The following is a 27118-nucleotide window of genomic DNA, read 5'->3' on the forward strand; positions in this document are numbered from 1 at the left end:
CTTCCTGAGAAATGTACTGAGCTACTGGACAGGAGTCTCACTGGTAAGTCTCCCAACCAGAGCCTGCCTCAGGCACCCCAGTCCCTCCTTCCTCCCACCCCCCAGCCCTCTGTCCCCCCACTCCTATCTCCCTTCCCCACATAACCCAAACCCTCTGCCCCCCTCCTGAGCCAATACCTCCTCCCTGACTGTGCACCCCAATCCCCTGCCTGAGATCACAGTCCCCTCCTGCCCTAGGTCACAACACTAACCCCTGCACCCAACTCCATGCCCCAGCTCACAACTGCCTTCTTCACCTAAACTTCCTCCCAGACCTCACGGGCCCTCCTGCACCTGAATCCCTTACCACAAGCTCTCTTCTGCACCCAACCTCCATCCCAGACCCCGCACCGCCTCCATTAATATCATGGAAGGGTACAGCCCTTGACCACTTGCCAAAATCTTGGAGTGGCCCCCCCCATCAAAAATTATTGCCCACCCCTGACATAGAGGATTCTAATCAGGGCTGCACCCAGCCTGACAATGAGCCAGGTGTCCTTGAGAAAGTCTCTTAACTGCCTTTGTTACAAAACCTACTTTAGAGGAGTGCTGTGAGGCTTAATCAGTTCTGTTGATGAAGTACCCTGAGGACACGTCTAGACTACCCTCGGCTTCCAAATAGGGTTGCCAAATGGTCTCCCCAAAAATACTGAACATGCGGGCTAAAAATTTGTCGAGCAAAAAAAACCACCCACCCCGAACACACATCCTGTGCAGCTACTACCCCGAGCCACCAAGCTGGAAACAAAGGGGGAAGCAGCAGAGCCTGCTCTGCAAAGCAGCCGCCTGCTACCCAAAGCAGAAAAAGGCAGACCCCAAGGCAACACAATGGTGGAGCAGGAGGGGGGGGCAACCTGGGTAGGAAGGTGACTCCCCCATAGCCAGATCTTTAGGTGTCCAAGTGGGAAGGAGCAGAAATGCCACCCCAGTCAGTTTTGCCTGAGCGCCCATGGAAGGCGCCTATACGCAACTACAAAGCACCTGTGGGCTTCTCTCCTGGACTACGGCGCCACAACGCGCTTGACCAGCACTCAGCAGCAGGGACAGGGCTTCTCCTCCTCCCCAAGGCGTCACTCCTCCTCAGACGCAGTCAGCAGACGGCTCCTAGCGCCGATTGTGCCCTGCCTCCCAGCCACTCCCCCCACCCCCACCAGGCTTCTGCACGCAACCAGAGGCTCCCAGCACTGATCGCGGCCCTGCCTCCCAGCCTGGGACTCCCTCTGGTTGCGTGCAGAAGCCTGGCGGATGCAACGGGAGTGGCTGGGACTCCCAGCCATTCCCCCCACCCCCACCAGGCTTTTGCACGTGACCACAGGCTCCCGGCGCCAAATGAGGCCCCGCCTCCCAGCCACTCCCCTCGCCCCCACCAGGCTTCCATCCAGCACCCAACCGGAAAAACAGAGAATACCGGACATTACATGTCTGGTATTTTCTGAATTTTTTTACCAGTCAGAGGGCACAAAAACCAGACTGTCCGGTAAAAAACCAGATACCTGGCAACCCTACTTTTGAAAGAAGATATGCAAATTCCACATTTTTAGACTGCTTTTTTTTTTCCTGAAAAAACTTTCCGAAAAAGGGATCGGAAGAAGATATGCAAATTCATGCCGAATTTGCATATTTTCTTTCGGAAACCAAGGGTATTCTAGACATAACTGAGAGTTTCAGTTGGAAGGTGCTAAAGAAATGCAAAGTATTACTATTATCGTTACTGGTTGCTTTAAACTGGCTTTCCAGGAAAGGCATCTTTACAGCATTATGACCAAGTATCAGATCTTTAATTGCACTGAAACCAGAATTAAAAAGCATGCCTTATACTGAAGAGATTAAATTAACTCAATGACAGCAGACTCCTGCATTTCAGTGTTTATCCAGGAAGAGGAGACTTGGGGTTTTCTCTGCACACAGTCACATACCCTCTGATTTTTCTACAGATAAAACACAAATCATTCCCATTCATCAGAACAAAATTATGGATCTGATTCATCCGAGGGTACTTTCACTGGATTTAGGAGACTGTAGCTGCCAAATTCTCTGGTTCTTTAGGGCATAAAGTGGCTTTTAAGCTTCACTGGGCTCCAAAGGATTTTCAACAGGATTCCTCTCATTTCCCAGTACAGGTACCAGTGATTGTCAACTGCTAGAAAGTTCCTGGGGAGCTGTGGGTAGCTTAGCACAATCTAGAGCAGGCGTGGGCAATAAGCAATCCATCAGCCAGACGTGGTTTATTTACCTGAGCGTCTGCAGGTTAGTCCCTGGCAGGATGCCAGATGCTTTATTTACTTGAGCATCCATGGGCACAGACACACTCAGCTCCTGATGGCTGCGGTTCATCATTCCCGCCCAATGGTGAGTTGCAGGAAGCAGTGGCTCAGCCTGCACCACTTCCCACACACAGTCCCCACTGGCTGGAACAATGAACTGCGGCCAATGGGAGTTGCGAGTGGCCATACCTGCAGACGCTCAGGTAAATAAAGCATCTGGCAGCCTGCCAGTGGCTAACTGGTGAATCATGTCTGGCCTGCAAGTCGCTTATTGTCCACCTGGAGTTAGATCTGCCAAAGTGCTCTAAGAAGCACCGTGGACTAGGGATGTAATATCTAGTCAGTTAAGAACCGATAATCAAAAGCTTATAGGTTAATGCTATATATTACACACATCATCCCTCCTCCCCCCAACAGTAAATTTTTTAGCAGGCTGGCCAGCAGCCCAGCTCAGTTCTGGCTTGTGCCAGTTCTGGGACATACCTCTGCTGTGGCTCTGCATTTTTAAAGTGTATTAGGAGCCAGGCGGGCAGGCAGCCCTGCTCAGTTCTAGCTCATGCTGGGTCCAAGAGCTCAGACCCCTCCCCCCCCCGTTGGACACAGGCTGCTACCACCCCATGCTGCTGCCTCTGTATCAGAGGCAGTAGCATGGGGCGACAGGCAGCCAGTCTGTGAGGGGAGCTGGTGTCTAAACTGGGTCCCCTCGCAGACCAGCTCCTGCCTGGCACCCCACAGAGGCAACCGCGCAGAGTGGCAGAAGGCTCCTCAGGGGTGTGAGTGGAGCCCAGTGGCTGCCAGCCCCACTCCCAGGTACTATAGACTAGTCGAGTAACCAATAAGAATTCATAAGGTTAATTGACTATTCAAATAAACACCAAGAATGCTGCAAGCTCCCCTCATTAATCAGATTTTGTGTCCTAGTGCAGCTCAGCCAGAGCTAATGAAGCATGTGCGTGCAGGGTGCAGTAAAGGATGTGTACATGTGTATTCAACACACACTGTCCTACCTTCATTATGAAGATCCTTCTGTGATTCTGCTCTTTCCTGTCTGACAGCAGATCTGCGGTAGACCACATGTGCCCTCCCGTTCTTTTCCTTCTCCTGCTGCCCCTTCTCCAGAGGCTCAATGAAAAACTCACTACTGTCCGTCCGAATCAGGCCAGCCTAAAACACACAACAGAAAGGGGAAAAAGAAAGAAGAAAATATATATACATTCACTGTACTGCTAAAAGAGAGCATGTGAAAGGGTGTGCCTATCCCACACTGGGACAAAAGGAGTTAATGCACCGTGGCTGGAGGAAGTCCCTCCCCATCCCACCCCACCATACTGGGCATGCTCCAAGTGCTGGATTAGTATAAGAGGGAGCAACTCAGCTCAGCCTGGGCTGGATGTCAGATCTCCAGAGGTAGATCAGCCACAGAACCTGACAGAGGGAGCCTGAGACCCAGGAGACTGGAACAAACCTCCAGAACTGACTGAGACCTGGGGAGTAATTTGCACTGTGGAGCCTGGGGACCCTGAAGGCTCATGGATTGCCCTGTCACCAAAGATGGTAGCGAGTGCCCCAGGAAATGTGTGCAAGTGGTACCTCCCAGCCAAATGAGCTGAGTGTGTTTCATTGGGATTCCCTGCTGAGCCAGTGGTGGACCACTCAACCACTTCCAGGGCCTTAAGACAAGACCCAGTGAAGTTGGGTGGGCCTGGGCCCTCCTACCAGTGGTATCCCCCTCTTTGTGTTAACGGCCCCTTCAGTACTAAGCATTAGGCCAAGCTGCCCTGCCAGCAAAGGCTACTCAGTGGACTCTGGCAGTTAGACTGCACCACTCTGCCAGCAGGGGCCACTCTATAGGCTCAGACAACTAGGCCATGCTGTCCTATGGTGACAGACAGAAAGCAGTAAGAGGGGTGTCCACAGTGCATTCAAGGGAACATGCAAGCATGGAGTAAAAAGGAACCCCAGAGAACAAGACCATCCTCCAAAACAATGTGGACAAAGGTAATTTGCATTAAACTCTTTAACACTAGCACATCACCACTCACTGCAAAAAAAGGAAAAGGAAGAAGGTACGTAAGTGTCATGTGCAATGCAATAGACAACTCTTAAAGTAAACTTTAATACTGTATTTTAATTAATAAACTACCACCAATGACAGATGATGATAGAAATCAGGCTAATCTGAAGTCAGCAAATTCACCTTACTTATTATCTTAAAATCAAAGTCATTCCCTTGCATGTGCATTGACCCTCTACCCTTCTTAGACCTCACATTATTACCAGAGACATTTTCACCACTATTCACAGAATTTGTCCCCAGGCAGGGAAATGAACTGATGAGACTACTTGCACAGAAAGATACTACACAATAATGAATATGAGTATTGGTTCCTTATGGCAAAAGCTCTTTAGAGGTGGAACCTAATGTCTCTGAATTTTCTCTGAAGAACCTAATACACCTGTGTATACTGTAAAATAAAATGCACATCCATAAAGAACTTTACTGATACATTCAGCTGCTTCTATTTGAAAACACTGTCTTCTGTTCCAAGATAATTTACAAAAACAATGCAGGAAGTCCCCAACTTGTGTTGCAAAAGTTAATTTGTAAGTCAGTTGTTTGGAATTTAGAACACATTTTCCCAAAGAAACAGTGTTATAAATGGTAGTTAGTAGGGATGTAATATAATAACCATTTAAATGGTTATCTGATAAATTACCGTAAACTGATATGCACTGCTAGCTCCGTATCAGAGTCCCTAGGGTAGCAGTTGGCGTGCACCAACTCCTGAGGAGCTGACTGCCACTCCATGCTGCTGCCTTTGTAACAGAGGCAGCAGCTCCCTGGGAGTGGGGCTGGCAGGCAGGAGCCGGTGAGCCGACGTAAAAGCTGGCTTCCAGTGCATACCTGCTCCCAGGGAGCTGGCTGCTGTCCCACACTGCGGGGGCTCCAGTATACAGCTTATACTTCAGAGCCCACAGTGCAGTCAACTCCCCAGGAGTGGGGCCAGCAGGCTCTGCTCCCAGGCAGCTGGCTACATGGTGGGCTCTGCAGTATAAGCTTTATACTACAGTGCCTGCAGTGTGTAATGGTGTAACCACTGAGGCTATGTCTACACTACAGGCTTCTTGCGCAAGAGTGCGTCCATACTGCAAAAGCTCATCGAAAAAGTGATGCGCTTTTGTGCAAGACAGCATCCAGACTGCATGGACACTCTCTTGAAAGGAAACTGTGATAGAGATGTAGCCGTGTTAGTCTGGTGTAGCTGAAACAAAATACAGGACTATGTAGCACTTTAAAGACTAACAAGATGGTTTATTAGATGATGAGCTTTCGTGGGCCAGACCCACTTTCCTTGAAAGGAAACTCTGATTGCTATTTACAGAATGGCCACCAGGGCACCTGTGCTTTTTTCAATTGCCTCTTTTTGCACAACCCCCCCAACCTCCCATTCCTTGTCCACACACACCTTTTTGCTCAAGAGCTCGTGTGCAAAAAGGAGTTATTCCTTGTAGAAGGAGGAATACATACACCAGAAAAACCCCTCTGTTCTTTCGTTTTACTTGTGCAAAAGAGCTTGAGGTATGGACACTCCGCAAGTTTTTGTGCAAAAACTCTGTAGTGTAGACCTAGCCTGAGATTTTCAGCGGTTACACGATTACCCAATTACCCGCTTTTTAACATCCCTAGTAGTTAGGTTCTCAGACTAGCCCACAAAAGCCTATTTAACCCATATTGTAGCTGAAATACTATATATTTGTAATGGAAAATAGTAGAAATACTTTTTTATTTAACCTTGAATGCTGGTGCTTGAGGAAAGACAGGTTTAATTAGAGGAGAAAGAGGAGGTAGGTGAACATTCTGAAGGGGACTGCCATCCCCTTTGTGTTCCATGCCTCATTATTCTCCTTACAGTAACATGTATAGGAACAATTCATCATGTCCCACAAGCAGCCTTTGTCTGTAAGCTTTCAATTAGTCCAAGTAGCAGTAATTTCTTTGGCAGATTGAGTGGGCATCTTTTAGCTGTTTAATATTCTTAGACTCTTTACCACAATTTTCATACAAGGTCCCTCAAATTCTCTTTCTTGATGGAAAAGAGAAATGAATGAATGAAAATGAATGAAAAACAATTTCAAACTAAGCTCCTATGTGGTTATAAAAATCTATTTTCTTTTGATTAATTACAAGTGTTTCTGTTTAACTTATCTACCCTGTGGGATCCATCATCTACCATGTACTCCCATTTTCAAATGCTACCAACTATCCAGAACTCTCCCTAAAGAGGAGATGGGAGGAAAATCAGCCATTCTACCAAACATATTAACTCCACTCACAGCTACAAGAGGCTCATCGCCCTTAGCCTGGAAGCCTTTTGAAAACATTGGATGGAAAGCACTTTATAAATACAAAGTATTATGACTAATAATGCTTCTCAGACAAGGAAAAGATGTATGAAATAACAAATGTTATTAGAAATGTTTTCTGGCTACCACCTGTTCTTAACTAGCATGAAGCTTCCATTAAATGTACCTTGAAATTGACCAGCTCTTTTATGCACCGAAACTCCAACTGGGTAGGACCTTAGGCAAACAAAAGGAAATTGCACAATGCCTAGTTTTAGCAAAAACAAGCACAATGGTCTATAGCTCACCAAATCCAACTGATTAGCAGAGCACACACAGCTAGGTTTTGTTTCTACTGGTGATGCACATTCACACATGCCTTGGTGCACATAAAAATTATTCTGCACATGGATGGGAAAAAAACCCACACATGGGTGGAAATGATTAGAGGGAACATTGTTCCAGACGCAGGAATAAGTATCTTTCACGGTTTTAAATGGGTTTTTCTCTCGTTTTTAATCAACAGGCTTCTTCAAGAGTTTGAAACTTAACACTGTCAAGTTATGAAAGTTGTTGACTTTCATTGTGCACATATACGATAATTTGTTCCCGCAGGCTTGCCTGTGAATGGTAGACTCCCCACACTAGGGCTGTGTCCAGACTCAGGGTTTTTTTCGAAAAAAGTAGCCTTTTTTCGAAAAAACTTCACCTGCGTCTAGACTGCAGCCACGTTCTTTTGAAATTAAATCGAAAGAACGCGGCTTTTCTTTCGACGGCGGTAAACCTAATTCCACGAGGAAGAACGCCTTTTTTCGAAAGTGCTCTTTCGAAAAAAGGCGTTCTTGAAAGCAACAGGGCTTTTTAGAAAGAGAGCACCCAGACTCACTTGCTGCTTTCTTTCAAAAAAACGGCTTGCTTTTTTGAAAGTTCCGTGTGCAGTCTAGACGCTCTCTTTCGAAAGAGGCTTGCAGTCTAGACATAGCCTAGCTTATTGTTATATGAATGCCTATGAGTACCAGGCTGAGCATACAGGTTTGTTTCTACAGCATTGCCTATGAGTGCTGGGGCTGTGCATACTGGATCACTACTACTAGTTTTCAACCGAACACCTAGTCAAAAAGGGCCCCTCCCCATCTCAGTGGCAATAAGCAAGGGAGTGAGAGGGAAAGAGGGAGAATGGATGAGTGGGCAGAGGACTTGGAGAAGGGGTGGGGCAGGAGTGTTTAATTTTTTTCGATCAGAAAGTTGGCAACCCTAAATACTAGGCGACTGGAATTTTTTTTTTCTTTTCATTTTAGAAGTGTTTGTAAAAGCCTCACTTTTTACCAGAAGTACAAACAAATGACTACTCGGGAGACATATTTAGAAGGGACAAGGAAGGCAAATCTAGGGCCTTTCCAAGCTTGTCTGCATTATTTGATTTCCTTCATATTAACCAACCAACCAAGCAGCCAAAGAAGGTGCTATTTGTTCTTATCCTCTTGTAACTACTTGAACCATCTACTCACTGTTTCTCTCTTTTTTCCCCCTCCTTTTCTCTCCTTTTTTCTCCTCTTTCCCTTTCCCCTTATTTATTCTTGGATCTAGACTTCTAATACTCCAGTCATCTGAAGAAGTGGGTTGTGCCCATGAAAGCTCATGATCCCATCTACATGTTTTGTTAGTCTTTAAGGTGCTACTAGACTATTCATTGTTTTTAAGTTCTTCATATGTGTGTACGGTTGTATTCATTGTGGCATTAACCAATCTGGCTAGCTTGTACTCAAGTTTTAGAAACCCCTGTGAAATTGCTGGTGGTGTTTGTACCAATTATATTCACAATATCCATAAAAAAGTATGTATTTATTATTTCCCTTTTTTAAAGATGGAGTATAAAGCACAGAGGTTTGAGACCTGACCTTACAAACTTACTCATATGCTTCACTTAACTCACATGAGTAGTTCCACTGAACTCAGTGAGACTCCATGAAGTCAATGGGCATTCTATTTTTAAGTATGCTGTCACAGATCCTCCCCATTCCCTCCCCCCCCAAACTCATGTGGGAATGGGTCCTCGTGTTTACTGCACGGAGGCCCCACTCCCTAGCTTTGCTCTAGGCTTGCGCTCTGAGGGGGTTAGGTCGTGGTCTACGCCAACTTATTTGGGAGAGACCAACCTACCGCCCAGCAAGCCGTCCGCTTCCCCACGGTTTGGGGAGAGTCCCCGTAATCTGGGATGGGGAGGACCCGGCGCCCGTCGGGGGGTTACTCACGGCCCCTCCAGGTCTGTCGGTCAAGGGGCCGGCATCTTGGGCCGTCTCGCCTTTGGGCGACCTCCCTGGCCGCCTCTGCCGACTTGGCACCCCGGGTCGCCCTGCCGCGGCGCCTGCCGCTCGTCTCCGCGCTCTCGGCGTTGGCTGGCATCTGCGGTCGCTCCCTGGGACGCCCCGGCCGGCACCACGCTCTCCGCCGCTTCCGCGCCCCCTGCCCAGCTGGTCCGTCTGCTTTTTAAATGCGGCGGGCGGACCTGGGTGCATGCGCCGCACTGCCGGGGGAGCGAGCCGGTCTCCGCTCTCTTCCCCCGGCTCTCGGGGTTGTCTGCGGGCGCACCCAGGGACGGGGGCACCCCGTAACACATGCATTTAAGGAAATCACTGAAGTGGGCCTTTAGGCACAGACTTTTAATATATTTAGGTGTTGCTGCACTCAGTAATGTAATGCCTATCTGATTTAGGAGCTTATGTCTCATTTCAAAAGGGATTATGGTGTTAGGCAGCCTAAATCCCTCTGTCTCTTTAAAAATCTAGGCCTTAGTGACTTGAACAAAGCCACATAATTAATCAGTGGCAGTTGTGTATCCAAGGAAAAAAAATCTTACTTTCTTGTCAATTAGATACAAAATCCATGATGGCCTTGGACAAAATGACTTGCCTGTTATTCTTTACATTCCTGTGAAGCTAACTGCTGTAGAATAATATCAAGGCACACAACTCAGTAAAATTCAAAAGAGGATTAGACATTGTGAGCCAGATTTTCAAAGTCAAACAAATCCAAATCACCGTGCTTCTCTAATTTATGTTTGCAACTCATTGATGCATGTGTAAATCAACTGCTTGAGATGCTTACCTGCCCATACATTATGAATTGTTGATTACGGTAAGCACATAGAGAATCACCATGTATATGTTAGACAAGTACAATAATTTTAACTGCTTCATTTTTGAAAATCTGATCCTATATGAGAATCCACTATGAATATAAACTAAACAATTAAACTTCAAGGGCTTTCAATCTCCATGTTTTGAGAAATGAACTGGCAACTGGAAGAAATAATCCCCACCTTCATACACTATACTGACACTCATTTTTAGCAGTGCATTATGGGGGGAGGTCTGCCTTGTTCTGAAGCATCCAGCCTTAGTCAAGAGCAAAGGCAAAATACTCAAGTAGTCACTGAGCAGCTTGAAAGTTAGTCATGCTGCAAACAGGAACATCTTTCTTTTAGAAAATAGACAATGGTGTGTTTAGCAATTTAAGAAGTTCCATTGCTTGAATACACCTGGGTGATTTTGAATTTTCATTTGGAACAAAGTCAGAGCCGTACATCTGTTAATGACAAATCCCAATCCGAACCAAAACAGGAGCCTAATGTCATAATTTTACCTCTCCTGATGGACCAACCATTTCAGTGAACTCAATCACGTATTTCCCTCAGGAATCTTCTCTGCAGAACAGCTCCAGAGTCTAAGCAGGTCAGAGCTGAGAGAGACTGCTTGGCACAAAACCCTGGCAGCTTCAGGACAAGAGGACAGCAGGCAGTACTTCAGCAGTCACTGCCAATGTCTGCAATCACTGCCAGCTGCCTGTGATCACTGCCAGATGCCTTGTACAAGTTAGAGTCCCAGCAATTAGAGTGATATGGGGAAGGTGATTATAGCTTAAGATACAGAAGATTTTGTCAATTATAAATTTGAAAAATCATGAACTTCAGAGCTTGCCATGTCCGTGTAGAAACATGAACAGATTCAGTGCACAAAAACCCATTGGCCTTTTACAACCAGTGGTGAAAGTAACTTACATGTTTTACAGGTACTGTCCTATCACAACCGCCCCCCCTTTAGGGGCCTAGGGCAGTGGGTGAGGGGTTGAGATACAACAGCACCTGTAAGAAATGTAAGTGTGGGGTGGAATGCAGGGGGCTCAGGGCAGAGGGTTGGGGTGTGAGACGGTGCAGGAGTCAAGGCAGGGGGCTGGAGATGTGCGGGGTGGGGGTGCTGGAATCAGGGTTCAAGTGTATAAGAGGCTCACGGTAGAGGGCTGGTGTGTTAGGAGCTCAGGAAAGGGGGCTCGGAGTGTGAGTGTGTAAGGTAGAGTGAGGATTGGGAGGCTCAGGGCTGAGGCAGTCTCCATTTGTGACCCTGCCTTGCACTGCTCCTGTTTCCAGCCAAATGGGAGTTGTGGGGGCAGTGCTATTAGGTATGGGAAGGGAGCTAAGGGTAGGCTCGGTACTGCAGCTCCCCTGGGATTTTGACCCAGCAAAGTCCTGGATGCAGACTTTGCATACCCAGAGCTCTCTAGCCCCCCTGGGCCTGCCATCCCCGGGGAGCTCTCCAGCCACCAACGCCTGGAGGGGCACTCTGGCAACCAACTCTGCACCTCCAGGTAGGCTCTGTGGCCCCAGGGGCAGGGGCTCTCCAGCCACAAGCCTTGCCCCATGGGGAGCTCTATTGCCGCTGGCCATGCAGCTGCATGCCGGGGGCTCTCCTGGCTGCTGGCCTCAGGGTCCTGGCAAGTGACCTCAACTTTGGGCAGTGGAAGGGAGAAGGACAGGATTAAGGCCCCCATCCCCAGCTGGCCAGTTTCTTACCAGTGTGCCATGCCAGGCCACGCCAGCTTACTTTTACCTCTGTTTACAGTACTGGTGTTGTTCTACTATTGGAAAAAGAAGAAGAAACAATAAATAGTCTATCTAGTGTATTGCTGTTGTAGGAAGCATGGAGATATGAATTGCAATAGACTGAGTATTACCTAAGGAAATTACAAAAGAGCATTTTTACCAGCACGGGACACAGAGTCATTTGTAAAGTCTTACAGTGATGCTGAGTGTAAGCTTCCAATCCATTTATCAAAGTCCAGAATTCCCACCAGTGAAACTCTAATGACTAGTGTGCAGACATAAACTATAATCAAAGGGTTCTAATACATTAAAAAATAAAACACAAACTACATCAGCCTCTCAGGTTCTGAAAGAGAAGGAAGGCACCAGGAATGTACAAGTTTGCCCATTCTATAACCAGTATTTATTTAAATATCTCAGCTGTATACGAACTAAAGTGACACTGCAAAAAGCTCTCAGATGCAAAAACTCTGGTTCAAAATACTTAGTCTGAATGTTTTCAAGAGGTTTATTGGGTCATCAATGATGCAATGAGTTTGCCACTTCTGGTCTTGCCCCCACATCTCTACTCCATCCATTGACATCAGGGGATCCAATAGTGACACACCATTTTAAGTACTGGACCTGCCTTGTGGAAATCAGAAAGCATGGTCTCCACTCTATCTCTCCTTCCCCCCGCATTCTGCAAGTACAGCTTGATGTCAGCATCAGTCAGCATCAGTCATCCTATTCTCTTAGGGTGGAACGAGGAGTACAGATAGTTCGGAATGGCTACGTAGTTCGAACTATCTAGCCGGTTCGCACTAGCCGGCTTTTAAAAATGGCGGCGCCGGCTTTATGCTAATGAAGCCCAGGAAATTCAAATCCCGGGCTTCATTAGCAAGTTCGGTATGCATACATTACCCCGCTAGTTCGAACTAGCGGGGTAGTGTAGACATACCCTTAGCTTCTGATATCTTTAGAGTCACATGGGCACTCTGAGCACAAGGCTCCTCCCTATCCCTACAGTTAGCGCATCTATGAGATAGTTCCATGATAAATCCTCAAGTATGTATTAAAACAAATCCCTTTGTAGTCCCAAGAAAGCTTTGCTTAAATAAGGAGTTCATGACTCAGTTCCTGCTTATCAGCACCTATGCCTTGTACAGTGCTTGACTCTCTTTGTGGGCATGTCTACACAACAGGGCAAAAGTCCAATTAAGCTACTCAACTTCTGCTATGTAAACTATGTAGCTGATGTTGAAATAGCTTAATTCAGCTTTTGGCACTGTCTATACAGCAGGCAGTTGAAAGAAGAACATTCTTCCTTCGACTTCTCTTACTCTTTGTGAAATGAAAGTTACAGGCGTTGGAGTAAGAAGTCCTCCAGCTTGCCATTACTTTGAAATAATGGCTTGCAGTGTAGACACGCTCTTTGTTACTTCAGAATAAGGTCGATTATTCAAAAAAAATGTGGCTGTGTAGACATAGCCTGTGTGTGCATGCACATGCAACGTGGGGAATATGCTCCTGTGACAGGGCTTTATTAAATGGGCTCCATTCCAGGGCAATGCAATTTGATTTTACTCAGCACTTTAGCTATCTGAATACACAATTACTTTCCATCATCATTTTCTACTGATATTGCTGTATTTGCCTATCGCTCACAGGATAAAAAGTCCCAGAGGGGTAGCCATGTTAGTCAGGAACTTTAAAAACAACGAGTAGTCCTGTGGCACTTTAGAGACTAACAAAATCTATATAGTATCATGAGCTTTTGTGGGTAAAACCCATTTCATCAGATGAGCTGGAGTAGAAATAATGGAAACCAAGACATATATAACAGTAACAGAAGTATCTGTCAATTGTAAGACATGTGCTAATGAAGCTAAGTAAGTGGTGTGGATGTGTCCCATTTGTAACTTTTGATGTGAAAATGTGGATGTTAAAGGCAAAGAAAATTGGCTTTGTAATGAGTTAACCAATTAATGTCTTTATTGAAGCTCAGGTTAACAGAGTCAAATTTGTAGATGAATTCCAGTTTTACAGTCTCTTTCTGTAATTGGGTGGTGAAATTGCTTTATAGAAGAATGGCTACTTTGAAATTTATGATTGAGTGACGAGGCAGATTAAAATGTTCCCCTACAGGTTTGTGTGTGTTACCGTTTCTGATGTCTGATTTGTGTCCATTTATCCTTTGTCATAGAGACTGTCCAGCTTGGTCAATATACATGGCAGAGGGGCACTGCCGGCACTTGATGGCATATATCACATTAGAGGACGTGCAGTTGTATGAGCCCCTGATGTTGTGGCTTATGTGGTTAGGTCCTGTGACAGTGTCACTCATAAAGATGTGCGGACAGAATTGGCAATGGGCTTTGTTGCAGGGGTAGGTTCCTGGGTAAGTGTATCTGAGATGTGGTGTGTGGCTGCTTGAAAGGATTTGCTCCAGGTTCGGGGGCTGTCTGTAGACAAGGACTGGCCTGTCCCACAAGGCCTGTGAGAGTGAGGGATTGTTTTCGAGGATAGGTTGTAGATTTTCTATGATGCGCTAGAGGGGTTTAAGTTGGGGGCTATAGGTGATGACCAGTGGTGTTCTGCTATTTTCCTTGTTGGGCCTATCTTGAAGTAGTTAACTTCTGGGTACTTGTCTGTCTCACAGAACAGATTCTGCCATCCATGCTCACCCTAAATAGTACCTTACTCCACAAGTAATCCGGATCACTTACCAAATAAGATACTACTCAATATAAGTAATGTGAAGGGCTACAACCCACATTCACTACCCGGATAATTGATCATAAGGAATACGTTTCAAGTTATTTCCTTTGATATTTTCAGGTGTAGGAAAGAGTTTCATATTGTTTTGAATGCCAATCAGCTGCTGGTAAAAGTGGCACAACTTGCAGGAATGCTAATTAGAGCCAATTATAATCTGATTGGCATGACTTGTACTTTTTAAAAGACTAACTAGAACTAAATCTGTTTTGGCAAGACAGAAATATTGTTACTACAGTAAACTTCCGATAATCCGGCACCTTTAGGACCCAGGGGGTGCCGGATTATCAGATATGTTGGACTATCAGAAGGGGGAGCTATGAGGGGGTCTGGAGTGGGGTGGGAGGGGATGCCACCCCAGACCCCTCATAGCCCCCCCTTACGATAGTCCGGCTCTGCCCCAGGCATCCCTGATTCAGCTGCTGCTGGTCAGTTTCAGCAGCAGCTGAATCAGGGATGCCTGCAATAGAACAGCTGGGGTGCTGCCGGGTTGGTCCCGCAGCGCCGAGGGGCAGCGCTACGGCACCAACCCAGCAGCACTCCAGCTGCTCTTGGGGACGCCTGGGACAGAGCAGCTGGGGTCCTGCCGGGTTGGTCCAAAGGACGGCGCTACGGGACCAACCCTGCAGGACCCCAGCTGCTCTGCCCCAGGGGTCCCCGATTCAGCCGCTGCTGAAACAGATCAGCGGCTGATTCCAGGAAGCCCGGGGCAGAGCTGCTCTGCCCCAGGCTTCCTGGAATCAGCCGCTGATCTGTTTCAGCAGCGGCTGATGTGGGGACCCCTGGGGCAGAGCAGCTGGGGTCCTGCCGGGTTGGTCCCACAGTGCCGAGGGGCAGTGCTACGAGACCAACCCCGCAGCACCCCAGCTGCTCTGCCCCAGGCGTTCGGATTCAGCCTGCTGGTGAAACTGACGCTGCTGGTCAGTATCAGCAGCGGCTGAATCCTGACGCCTGGGGCAAAGCAGCTGGGGTACTGCCGGTTTGGTCCCGCAGCCCCGAGGCGCAGCGCTACGAGACCAACCTGGCAGCACCCCAGCTGCTCTGCTTCCGGCTTCCCCGATTCAGCTGCTGGTCAGTTTCAGCAGCAGCTGAATGGGGGAAGCCTGTCCGGCTGCCCCAGCACTTCCGGGTTCCTGATGGTGCCGGACCATCAGGAGTCCCGGAGCATTGGATGCCGGACTAATGGAGTTTTACTGTATCTTAAGAAACTCACTGTTTTAGGGAGCTGTGTGTAGTTCTCAGACAAAGATAATTATCAAAGCAGGGCTTTTCCTAATCAGCCTTTGTGACAGGATTCCACCATAAACACTAGTAAATATATTACAAGAAACTTATTTCTAACCAGGCTCAACCTTTGCAAAGAGTACAGGGGAAGAAAGATGGGGATGAGGAATGGGAAAGGGTAGTTCTTTACTGACTGTCAATGTACATTGAGGGACGGTGGAATTTACAGAGCTGAAGAGATGTCAGGCTTCAAAATGGAAGTCAGGCAGATAGGCCCAGAGATGGCCCATGGAGCCAAGGATAAATCTCTCCCCACATTAATGCTTCCTCTATAATCAGCAAGTAAAAGAGGCTCAAACTCCCACAGAAATATCAACTTATCATTTCATGTGGATTAAAAGTACTGAGAAGAAGTGCTACTTGAGCAGAGGTGCCATCTTCCAGCTTAGACAATAAACTGAGTATTCTTTCACCTGGAAATCCATCAGTATGAGGTCATCCTTACTGTATTCCATTGCAGTAGAAGGTAGCATTGGGTTAAGCTGGAAACTATGTTGGCCCACTTTATGGGTGTGTATGGGCAGAAACTGTCTATTTCATAAGAAACTGATCTCTTGATACATTTCTAATGGCCAGATATTGATCTTTACTCATGTTGGGTAGCATCATACTCCAGGAGTAGTCTGACTGAAGTCTATAATGCTCTGCAATTAAAGAAGAGGTATCAGAATCTGGCACTAAAAAGGGTAAAGGATAAACCTGTCACCCGTACCCACATTCCCCCCTCTGAAAAAACAGGTTCTGATGTTTAACAATTGCTGTCATGAGTGCATGATGGCTGTGGCATCTACCCAGAGCACTCTGTATCCAGCCCATTGCTTTGGCAAGCTACGTACAATTCCCTAACTATGAAAGGCACTATTCAAAACCAAATTCTGTACAGTAATAAAATTTATTGCCCAGATGGTATGTTTCAAATGTGACAATATATTTAAAATATAATGAAATTAATATCCTTTTTGAAATATGTTATGGCATAATACTCTGCATCTTAGGCAGATCCCATATGTCATAATTTAGGCAGCAGTCTCACACACTTCCAGTATATTTTATACACTGTTACATGTGGAATAAATTTTAAAAAACACAGCAAAGTATGGAACAAATAAACTAAAACTAAATTAGAGGCCTTTTTAGCCACTTGGATAACTCTAGACCTTTGCATTACTTGCACATGAATAAGGGGTTGATCCAGCATAGTTCTGCTAGCTGAAGTTAATCTGCTTTATTTACCCTCTTGGTCCTGAGTCACAGACTCAAGAACATGCTGCGTGGGGATGTGGAATGTGTCTAAATGCTCCGCTTTCAGACTACAAAGTGAGTTCTTCTCTCGAGTATGTTTGTCTCATTCCCGTTAAAGTCAATGAGAACGGGACACTCGTTTATCCTGAGCATGACATTTAGTTCTACAGCACTTTGAGTTGAAGCTGAATGATCAGTAATCAAAAAGATTAGCTTCAAATGTTAAGAGAATTATTGAAATGGGACCCATATGTACATGATTAGTGCAGAACTATGTCTGAGAAACGTGATTCCTATTCAAGCTAACTTGCCCAGCAGCTTCCTCCTTTCACTTGCTCAATCTTCCATAAAGAATAACAGGCTGTATATTATACTCATGGCTCTGCAACCAATCAGATGAAAGCTTGATAGCTTTTTTTTTTTAGCAGATTTAATGCTCATGAAAAATGAGAGAATAGAATTTGGTTGAGCCTGGCACATCACAAGCAAGAACTCTGCAAGTTTTTCCAGCAAACATTTGCCAACATATCTCAGTCTTGATCTTCAACATCTCCTACTGGTCTGGTTCTGGGCCTCCATGCAACCTTGCCTACTCACATCAATCCTGACTTGCAAAAACCTCCCTGATCTCGTTATGGGCTTCTCTTTATCAGAGATTGCCAACAGCACAAAAGGGGGTCAAAATGGTGTTTTTGTGATGTCTATGAACATGAAATAGTCTGACTTCATTGTTACTTGTGCCTTAAGTGGGATTTTGAATCTAGATTTTGCAGAGGTGAAAGCCAAGGGGAAAGAATCACTCCATTAATTAGCTCTTCAACCAAACTAGGGCCTCATTTTGATCTCACACCTCTGCAAATTAGGAGTAACTTCATGCAAATGATAGAGATACACTACAGCCAAATTAGTCTCAGTGCGCTTGATATCAGACCTACAATAAAAAATTAGATACACCTGCCTCTGAACATTTAAACAAGTATTCTGCTTCCCTTCTAACACTAAGCCCATGCTCCAGAAATTACAAGCATAAACCTACAACTAACAGCTACATTTTGGGGTCCAACACACCTCCTATTGGCAAAACAATCACTAAGGAAGCAGGAATAGCCCTTGAGGAGGACCTTATATAACAGGTGTGGGCAATAATTTTTTTACCAGGGGCCATTTAAGAAATATTTAAAGTGGTCCCAGGCCACACCGGAAGGGGCAGGGCCTCAAGCAGAAGGGGCGGGGCCATGTCACTTCCCTTCTTCCCCACCCATAGACCCCACCCATAGACCATGATTGGTCTGGGGTGGAGGAGCGTGTAAAGTCTTTGCCTCCCCCAAGAGGTTCTCCCTAGATACCCATGCACCTGGCGGTGGGAGGAGACTTCGCTCACTCCCCCTTCTGCCCCCAGGTCAATCAGGGCTTGGTGGCAGGGGAGCATGTGAAGTCTCCTCCTGCCAGGGTTGCCAGGTGTTCGGTATTCACCCGGACAGTCCAGTATTTTCGCCTCCTGTCCGGTAAAAAAAATTCAGAGAATACTGGACATCTGAGATGTCTGGTATTTTCTGATTTTTTCCCCGGCCAGGAGTCAAAAATGCCGGGCACCTGGCAACCCTACAAACACTCAGCCCCTGGACTCCCCCCACCCCCCTCCTCAACCCCCCTGGCTCCCAACACCCCCAGCCCCCGGACCCCAGCGCCCATGCTTACCTGGTTCCGCAAGGCTGCCGGCACAAAAGGCTGCCTGCTGACCAAGGGTCTTAGTGCTCAACCACTCCTCTGTTCCTATCCCTGCACTCACTCTTAAAGGGGACATGCTGTTTTAATGCTGTTTTATTTTAATTTTTAATTTAATTTTTTTTTTTTTTGCTTAAGTCTTGGAGTCCTTTTTTTGGCCCTCCCCCCCTTTTTTTTCCTTCAACAGAATTTTTTTGCAGTGGTTTTTTTTGGGGGGAGGGGTCGGTATTTTTGTTTCAACCATCTGGCAACCCTTAGAAGTGCCATGCACTCCTTGCAGGGTGGAGGAAACTTTGTGCACTTCCCCCCATCCCAGGCCCTGATTGGTCTGGGGGGCAGGGGAACGCGCAAAGTCTCCTCCCACCCTGGCAGGAGCACGCGGCACTTCTAAGCACCATGAACTCCTTGCAGGGCAAGGGAAACTTTGCGCACTTTCTCCAGCCCCCAGATCCTGATTGGCCTGGGGGTGGGAGAGCAGCAGGGCCTCTTCAGGCTGCATCAACCCCCTTGGCGGGCTGGATGCAGCCCACGGAGGCCCTTTTGCACACCCCTGTTATATACTATACAAATCTGGGGAGAAAGATTTAAAAAGCAATATACTTATCCCTTTGCTTTTTTTTATTGCTGCTTCTTAAAGACAGTGGGGCCTAATTGTAAAATCCTAGCAGCCTGATGAGGTAACACTTTACACTCACTTTGCCCCAGAGTAAATTACAAGTTGCAGGATAACAGAGAATAAGACTCACTGCTAAATAAATGAAAACATCTCTACAACTTAAAATCTTCAACTGGTTCCTGCTGGGAAGACACAATCTTGTGTTCAAAATATCAAAAAATGGCAAAACTGTTATCTTCAGTGGGGTCTGGATTTCACCCCACGTTTGTTCCTCTAGAAGTGATCGTGATTTCCCAAATTCAGAACTGTATTGTAGGGATGTTAGGGTATGTCTACACTACCACCCTAATTCGAACTAGGAGGGTAATGTAGGCATACCGCACTTGCAAATGAAGCCCAGGATTTGAATTTCCCGGGCTTCATTTGCATAAGCCGGCCGGCGCCATTTTTAAATGCCGGCTTGTTCGAACCCCGTGCCGCGCGGCTACATGCGGCACGGGCTAGATAGTTCGAACTAGCAAGCCATTCCGAACTATCTGTACGCCTCGTGGAAATTCAAATCCCGGGCTTCATTTGCAAGTGCGGTATGCCTACATTACCCCGCTAGTTCGAACTAGCGGGGTAGTGTAGACATACCCTTAGTGAGTAGTGAATTACTTGACTACCTGATAAGCATAAGCTTATCAGGTAGTCGAGTGGAGCACGTGAGTATGCAAAGACAGTTCCCGAAGCACCGTCTCTGCAGTGCTGACTGCCTCCCCCTCCCTGCTGCCTCTATGAGAGGCAGCAGTAGGATGGGAGGCTGCTGTGAAGCAGACTCTACCCGTGGCAGGGTCAAGATTTGCCACCGGCAGATGCTGCTCCGGCACCAGCCCCTGTGCATGGCCGCTGGTTCTGGATGATGTGCCTCTGCATTTTAAATGTAGTAAGAGCCCAGTGGCTCTTACTACATTTAAAATGCAGAACTGCAGCGCGGGAGGCTCTCGGAGCTGGCACAAGCCAGGACTACTAAGTCCCGGTTCCAGTCAGCTCCAGGAACTACCCCCCACTGCGGCTCTGCAAAGTGGCCCCTTATTAATTAATTGTGTAGTTGATAAAATTGTATCAACTACATGATTAGCCAGCTAACTGCAATTTAACATCCTTACTGTATTGTTACTGTAGCATCAAAAAGGAGAAAGAGAAGTGATTTAAAGAAGAATCACAAATATCCTTGATAATTAGTAATGAAAATGACAAAAGATACAGGCATTGATCAAACTGAACAGTGGCCAAGAATATTTTTTAGCATTTCCCCAGAATGGGAGTCCATCTTTACACCTAAATCCCTGGACTCCTGTAACAACAGGATACGCTCTCTCCCCACCAGAAAATGACCTCTGCAATTAACAAAACACTGTATAAGCAAGATACACAAAGAAAAGCAGTAAAAACTTCCAGGACTCTGCTGCTGATCTGTGTCCATGCAACACTCACTTGTTCTAATTACAGGCAGTCCCCGGGTTACATGGATCCGACTTACATCGGATCCCTACTTACATACGGGGTGAGGCAACCCCGCACTAGCTGCTTCCCCCCAGCAGACCAGAGAGATGCGAAGCTAGTGCCCCCTCCCCAGCAGACCAGGGAGACGTGGAGCGGCTTTTCTCAGCAGACACCTCAGCTTGAGAATAAAGGACTGAGGGAAGTGAGGTGTGGGAGAATAAAACTGAGCTCTGGAGAAATGTTTGGCTAGAGTTTCCCCTACAATATGTACCAGTTCCGACTTACATACAAATTCAACTTAAGAACAAACCTACAGTCCCTATCTTGTACGTAACCCGGGGACTGCCTGTACTGTTCCCATAAAAACACTTGGAATCTTAGCTCAATTTCATGGGCATATGTACTAAAACATGGTAAAAAAAATGATTCCTTAAAGTCCAAGAAAACTAAGGAGCCTGCTAATAACTGGAGGAGAAAGTGTGATGGCAAGTCAAAAGATTATAGCTATTCTATTCCCACTGTTTCTGAACTCAGGACTGCCTTTGAAACTAATATGGAAGACAAGGACTCAACAGCCTATTACATATGCTCCTGAGCTACCCGGAACAAAATTTTCAAACACAGGTGCCTATGACTAAGCATTAAAATGGGACAGGCTGTGTGGACTCAACTCCTCTGAAAATCAGGCCACCTACTTACATGTCTAAATGTGGATTTTGGATAATAATTTTAAGCAGTTTTTTTTTTTTTAAATCTTGGTTCCAGTTTTTACACAACACACTTTATCTGTGCACATTTTTTCATTTGAAGCACTTAACTTTATCAACACTGTGTGGTGCATATACACTGTGATAAAAGACACATAGCATGGCCACGGCTGGGCTCAGCTGACTCAGGTTAGCAGGGCTTAGGTTGTGGGGTGAACAGCGTTAGATGTGCAGGCTCATACCATGAGGGTGAGGAATCTCAGACAGCGAAGTTACTCACCTTGGTGCAGTGTCATTCTTCGAGATATGTGTCCCTGTGGGTGCTCTACTGTAGGTGCTGGGCTTGCTCTGGTGCCGCAGGATGGAGAAGTTCAAAGCCATACTCGGTCAGACCGTGCATGTGCAGGGAGCCGTCTCGCAGTGTTCGCGTTCTCCCGTGCTGCACAATCCAGTCTTATGCAGTTCCTCGGACCTGCCTCAGAATCTGCAATAGACAGAAACAGACTCCGAAGCAGGGAGGCTAGTGGGTAGTGGAGCACCCCCAGGGACACACATCTTGAAGAACGACACTTACTGCACCAAGGTGAGTAACTTCGCTTTCTTCTTCAAGTGATGTCCCAACGGGTGCTCCACTATAGGTGACTGAGTAGCAGTACCCACCCGTTGAAAGGAAGGTGGGATTCAGAGGCTCTTATCTGCTCATGGATGAAAGCACAGCAGATGCTACAAAAGTATCCAGAAGCCATCTGCACTGAATAGCTTAGTGCTTGGCAAACATGAGGTAAGAGGCCCAGGAGGCTGCCCTACAGATATCAGAAAGAGGAACACCCATTAGGAAAGCAATAGAAGTCGCTACCGCCCTCATAGAGTGGGCTCTAGGGCGCTGTGGAAGTGGCACATTTCGTATGGCATAGCACTGGGGGTATGTCTACACTACCACCCTAGTTCGAACTAGAGTGGTTAATGTAGGCAACCGAAGTTGCAAATGAAGCCCGGGATTTGAAATTCCCGGGCTTCATTTGCATATTGCCGGGCACCGCCATTTTTAAATGTCCGCTAGTTCGGACTCCGTGCCCGCGGCTACACACGGCATGGACTAGGTAGTTCGGATTAGGCTTCCTATTCCGAACTACCATTACTCTTTGTGGAACGAGGTGTACCGGTAGTTCGGAATAGGAAGCCTAATCCGAACTACCTAGTCCATGCCGCGTGTAGCCGCGGGCACGGAGTCCGAACTAGCGGACATTTAAAAATGGTGGCACCCGGCAATATGCAAATGAAGCCCGGGAAATTCAAATCCAGGGCTTCATTTGCAACTTCAGTTGCCTACATTAACCACCCTAGTTCGAACTAGGGTTGTAGTGTAGACATACCCTGGGTTATTCAGGAAATAATGATGTTGGATATCCTCTGGGATGATAAAGGGTCCCCTTTAGAACATTCAGCGAGGGAGACAAGTAACCAGTCGGTTTTTCTAAAGGTTTTAGTGCATTCTATATAAAAGGCTAGTGCTCTGCACACATCTAATGTGTGGACAACTGCCTCACATGATGATGCATGAGGTTTTGGGTAAAAAGCGGCTAGCACCACTGGATCAGTAAGGTGGAAGTCTGAAGAGGCCTTAGGGATGAAGGCTGGGTGATGTCTCAGGATAACACTGTCTCTGTTAAAAATGGTGTAGGGAGGTAATGCCGTAAGTGCTGAAATATCACTCACTCGTTGCATGGTGATGGCGATGAGAAAGACCAATTTCATCGTGAGGTGTGGAGAGGAACTGTAGCTAGACTCAAAAGGTGGTGCAGTGAGAGTCCCAAGTACTAAGTCCAGACTCCACAAGGGAGGAGAAGCATGTGTAGGTGGGTTTAGGTTTACTAGACCCTTAAGAAATCTTTTAGTGAGAGGTGGGCGAATAAAGACACGCCATCTATTGGATACCAAAAGGCTGTCAGTGCTGCGAGATGGACTCTTAGGGATGCTAAGGCCAATTCACTCTGTTTTAGGTGCATCATATAGTCAAGAATAACATGGATGGGAACTATTTGAGGATCCATATGATATTGAGAACACCAGGAGGTGAACCATTTTGCAAGGTAAGTAGATCATGTGTTCTGTTTTCTACTGTGGATGAGAATGTCCTTGACTTGGTCAGAGCAGAGAGCTTCAGAAGCATTTAGCCAACTAGGTACCACACTAAAAGGTGAAGGGTGTGCAGCTGCAGATGCAGAAGAGACCCTTGCTCCTGAGTGAGGAGGTTCGGGATTAACAGGAGCTGGTTTGGCGGGTATAGGGCCAGTCGTAGGAGGAGTGGATACCAGTGTTGATATGCCCATGCGGGCGCTATAATATCACAGTCACTTTGTTGAGTTTGATTTTCTGTAGGACCCTGGATATAAGAGGCGTAGGTGGAAAAGCATACATGAGGGGAATCTTTCCAATTGTGGAGAAAGGTGTCCCCCAAGGAATTGAGGCCGAGGCCTGCCCTGGAGCAGGAACAGTGATACTTCTTGTTGTTGGCAGTGGCAAATAGGTCTATTTGAGGAGTGCCCCACAGTTGAAAAATGGAATGAGGACTCCCTGGTGAACCTCCCATTTGTGATCTGTTGCAAAATTCCTTTTCAGGGAATCCGCTATTCTGTTGGTGATGCCAGGTAAATAAGACGCTGCAAGGGTTATGCCATTGGCAATGCACCAGTTCCATAATCGGGTTGACTTTGCGCACAGTGATCGGGACTGTGCACCCCCCTGACGATTTATATAATACATGGTTGCCATATTATCTGTGAGAACGCCCACAGTGGAGTTGTGAAGGTATGTGTGGAAATGCCTGTAGGCGTTGGCAACCGCCCTGAGCGCTAATAGATTTATATGTAGTAGAGACTCCTGTGTCGACCAGCGGCCTTGGATGGAAAGTTTGCCCTTATGAGCACTGCAGCCGATGAGGGAGGCATCCATGGTAATGTGACAACAAGGCGGCGGCTGATGAAATCAGGTGCCTGACAGCAAGTTGTCGTCTCTGGTCCATCAGTGGAGAGAGGATTTGACTGCGGAAGGAATGGTCACCATCCTGCATACGTTGTGCTTCATCAGATTGTAGACTTTGAGCAGCCAGTGTTGTAGCGGCCGAAAACGTAATCTGGCATGGGGTATGACGTATGTTGTGGAGGCCATATGGCCCATCAGTTTGAGCACTGTTATAATCTGTACTGAGCGTTTGTAGAGGAGTTCGTCCAGTAGTTTTTGTATCATCTGAAATCTCCCTTGCTGAAATGGAGTCCAGGCGAGCACCTATGAATTCTATATTCTGAGTAGGCTGAAGAGTGGACTTGTCCTCGTTGATAAGGAGACCTAAAAAAAGGAAGGTTTTGATCGTAATCCACACTATTTCAGATGCTTTCGCTGACGAGATTCCTTTTATAAGGCAATCATCTAGGTAGGGATATATTATCACCCCTCTGTGTCGGAGATGCGCGGCTATCACTGCCAGCATATTTGTGAACACCCTGAGTGCTGTTGCGAGGCTGAAGGGTAGACCTCGATACTGAAAGTAGTCTGTACCAATTGTGAAATGTAGAAACTTCCTGTGCACGGGATGAATTGTTACGTGAAAATAAGCATCTTTGAGGTTGAGAGCAGCAAACCAATTGCCCCGCTCCAGAGTAAGTATTATGGAGGCTAAGGTCACCATCTTGAAGTGTTGTTTCTGGAGGTATTTGTTCAGTTGCTGGAAGTCTAATATCGGTCTCCATCCACCGGTTTTCTTTTGTACCAAAAATAGCGGGAGTAGAATCCTCTCCCTTGAAATTGAAGAGGCACTCTTTCTATTGCACCTATATGAAGCAGGTGAGAGATTTCGGTGCGTAATAAGACCTCATGAGATGGGTCCCTGAAAAGGGACGGAGATGGTGGGGTTGTGGGAGGAAGAGAAAGGAATGGGATGGTTGCCCTAGACTGGATTATTTCCAGAACTCATCTGTCAGTGGTAATGTTGACCCATTGATGGTAGAAGGGCCTTAGCCGATGGTGGAACATATGGAGGCTTGGGAAGGTTGTGTGCTTGCTCTCGACCAACACATCAGATGTGCTGTTTGTTGCCGGGTTGAGTCTGCATACGGTTGGTGAAGTTCTCAGTGGTCTTTGACGTTGAGGATGACGTGGTTGGTCGAACTGATGTTGCTGATGTTGCCATTGCTGTCTGGTATGGAAGCAGTCAGAGCATCTTTGGAATGGTGTATAATGCCTTCTTCTGTACGGTGGGGTGTACATTCCCAACATTATAAGTGTTGTTCTAGAGTCTTTACTAGAATGTAGAATGGAATCTGTCTTTTCACCGAATAATTTGTCTTTATCAAAAGGTAAATCTTCTACTTTTGTCTGCAACTCTATAGGGACTCCTGCGGATTGAAGAAATTAGGCCCTTCTCATAACTACAGCAGTAGCGGTGGTGCGAGCTGCCGTGTCAGCTACATCCATAGCAATTTGCAGACTTGCTCATGTAGATGCATAGACCTCCTGAACGAGGGACTTGAGCAGCGGTCTTTTGGACTTCGGCAGTGCTTCCATCAGGACAGTCAACTTCTCATAATTATCAAAATTATGGTTTGATAAGTGTGCGAAGAAGTTGGCTATTCTAAGGAGTAAAGTTGAAGAAGTGTACACCTTCCTGCCAATTAAATCGAGACTCTTTAACTCCTTGTCCACAGAGTTGCTTTTATATTGGGGTGCCTTTGCTCTTTGATGCACCACATCTACCACAAGGGAATTGGGTTGCGGGTGGGTAAATAAAAATTCTGACCCTTTTGGTGGCACAAAGTACTTCTTGTCAGCACGTTTGTTAGTTGGAAGGGCAGAAGCAGGGGTTTGCCATAGTTCATTGGCCACCTCGAAGATGGCTTCATCCAGAGGTATAGCTAATTTGGCGCTCTGGGTTGTCTGTAGGTTTTTAAGTAGGCAATGTTGTTTCTCTTTCATTTCCATTAGTTGTATTTCTTGCGAAGCTGCCACCCTTTTAAAAAGGTCCTGGAATTACCTTAAGTCATCTGGTGGAAAGACATCACCAGGTATGACCGCCTCATCCGGCGAGGCGGACTGGTCTGTGAGAGACACTTCAGGGGGTTGTGTGTCCGTTGTGGTTAATTGCCTCGCCTCCTGGTCAGAAGGAAGAGGGTGGGTTGGCAATGGGTCTTGTTCAGGAAATGGAGGGGCAAGAGTGGGGAGTGCATGGAGGAGGAATATCCCGTAGCAGACCTGGGTGGAGATCTCGGTGAATAACGGTACTCATGATAACGCGGTGAGCATTTCCTGTGGTAAAGCGAGTAATCATAGCGGTCCCGGTGATAGTACGATGACCGTGAAGGAGAGCACTTGTAAGGATGGTGCTTTGTATAGTCATGCCTAGAAGATGATCTCCATGAATGGAGGGATAGAAAGGGAGAATAAGATCTTCTCGGCAGTGGGGAGGGAGAAGCAGAGAAACAGTGAGAGTATCTTCTGGTATCTCTTGGGGATGTCAGAAACAGAGATGGTAGTCTATCAGGAGAGGTATATCTCCTAGAAAGCAAGGGAGATCTTCTTATTGATGGTGAAGGTGGAGAAGGCGATGGGGCCAGCGAGAATGCAAGAGGCGATGAAGCTGGAGATGGACTATAGAGATGGTGGGTCTTTACTTGTGCTTTGGCAGGTGCTGATCGCTCCAGTGCCAAGCCCGCTGCGTGTGTTAAGGTAGGTGCTGTCTGCTCCGGCGCCAAGCGTGGGGCCATTTGTCGATGAGGCCAAGTCGGTG

General features: G+C 46.7%; 1 protein-coding gene across 1 annotated transcript in view; it reads right to left on the reverse strand.

Annotated features, from left to right (window-relative positions):
- ADAMTS14 (ADAM metallopeptidase with thrombospondin type 1 motif 14) overlaps positions 1–27118 on the reverse strand; it is a 143457-nt gene that overhangs the window by 101747 nt on the left and 14592 nt on the right. The window contains exon 3 of the mRNA XM_075934971.2: positions 3311–3467. Within this exon, the coding sequence (XP_075791086.2) occupies positions 3311–3467 (157 nt within the window). The remainder of the gene's footprint in view (positions 1–3310; positions 3468–27118) is intronic.

Source organism: Pelodiscus sinensis, chromosome 8 (genome assembly GCF_052426305.1).
Source record: "Pelodiscus sinensis isolate ZL-2025 chromosome 8, ASM5242630v1, whole genome shotgun sequence".
NCBI lineage: Eukaryota > Metazoa > Chordata > Testudines > Trionychidae > Pelodiscus > Pelodiscus sinensis.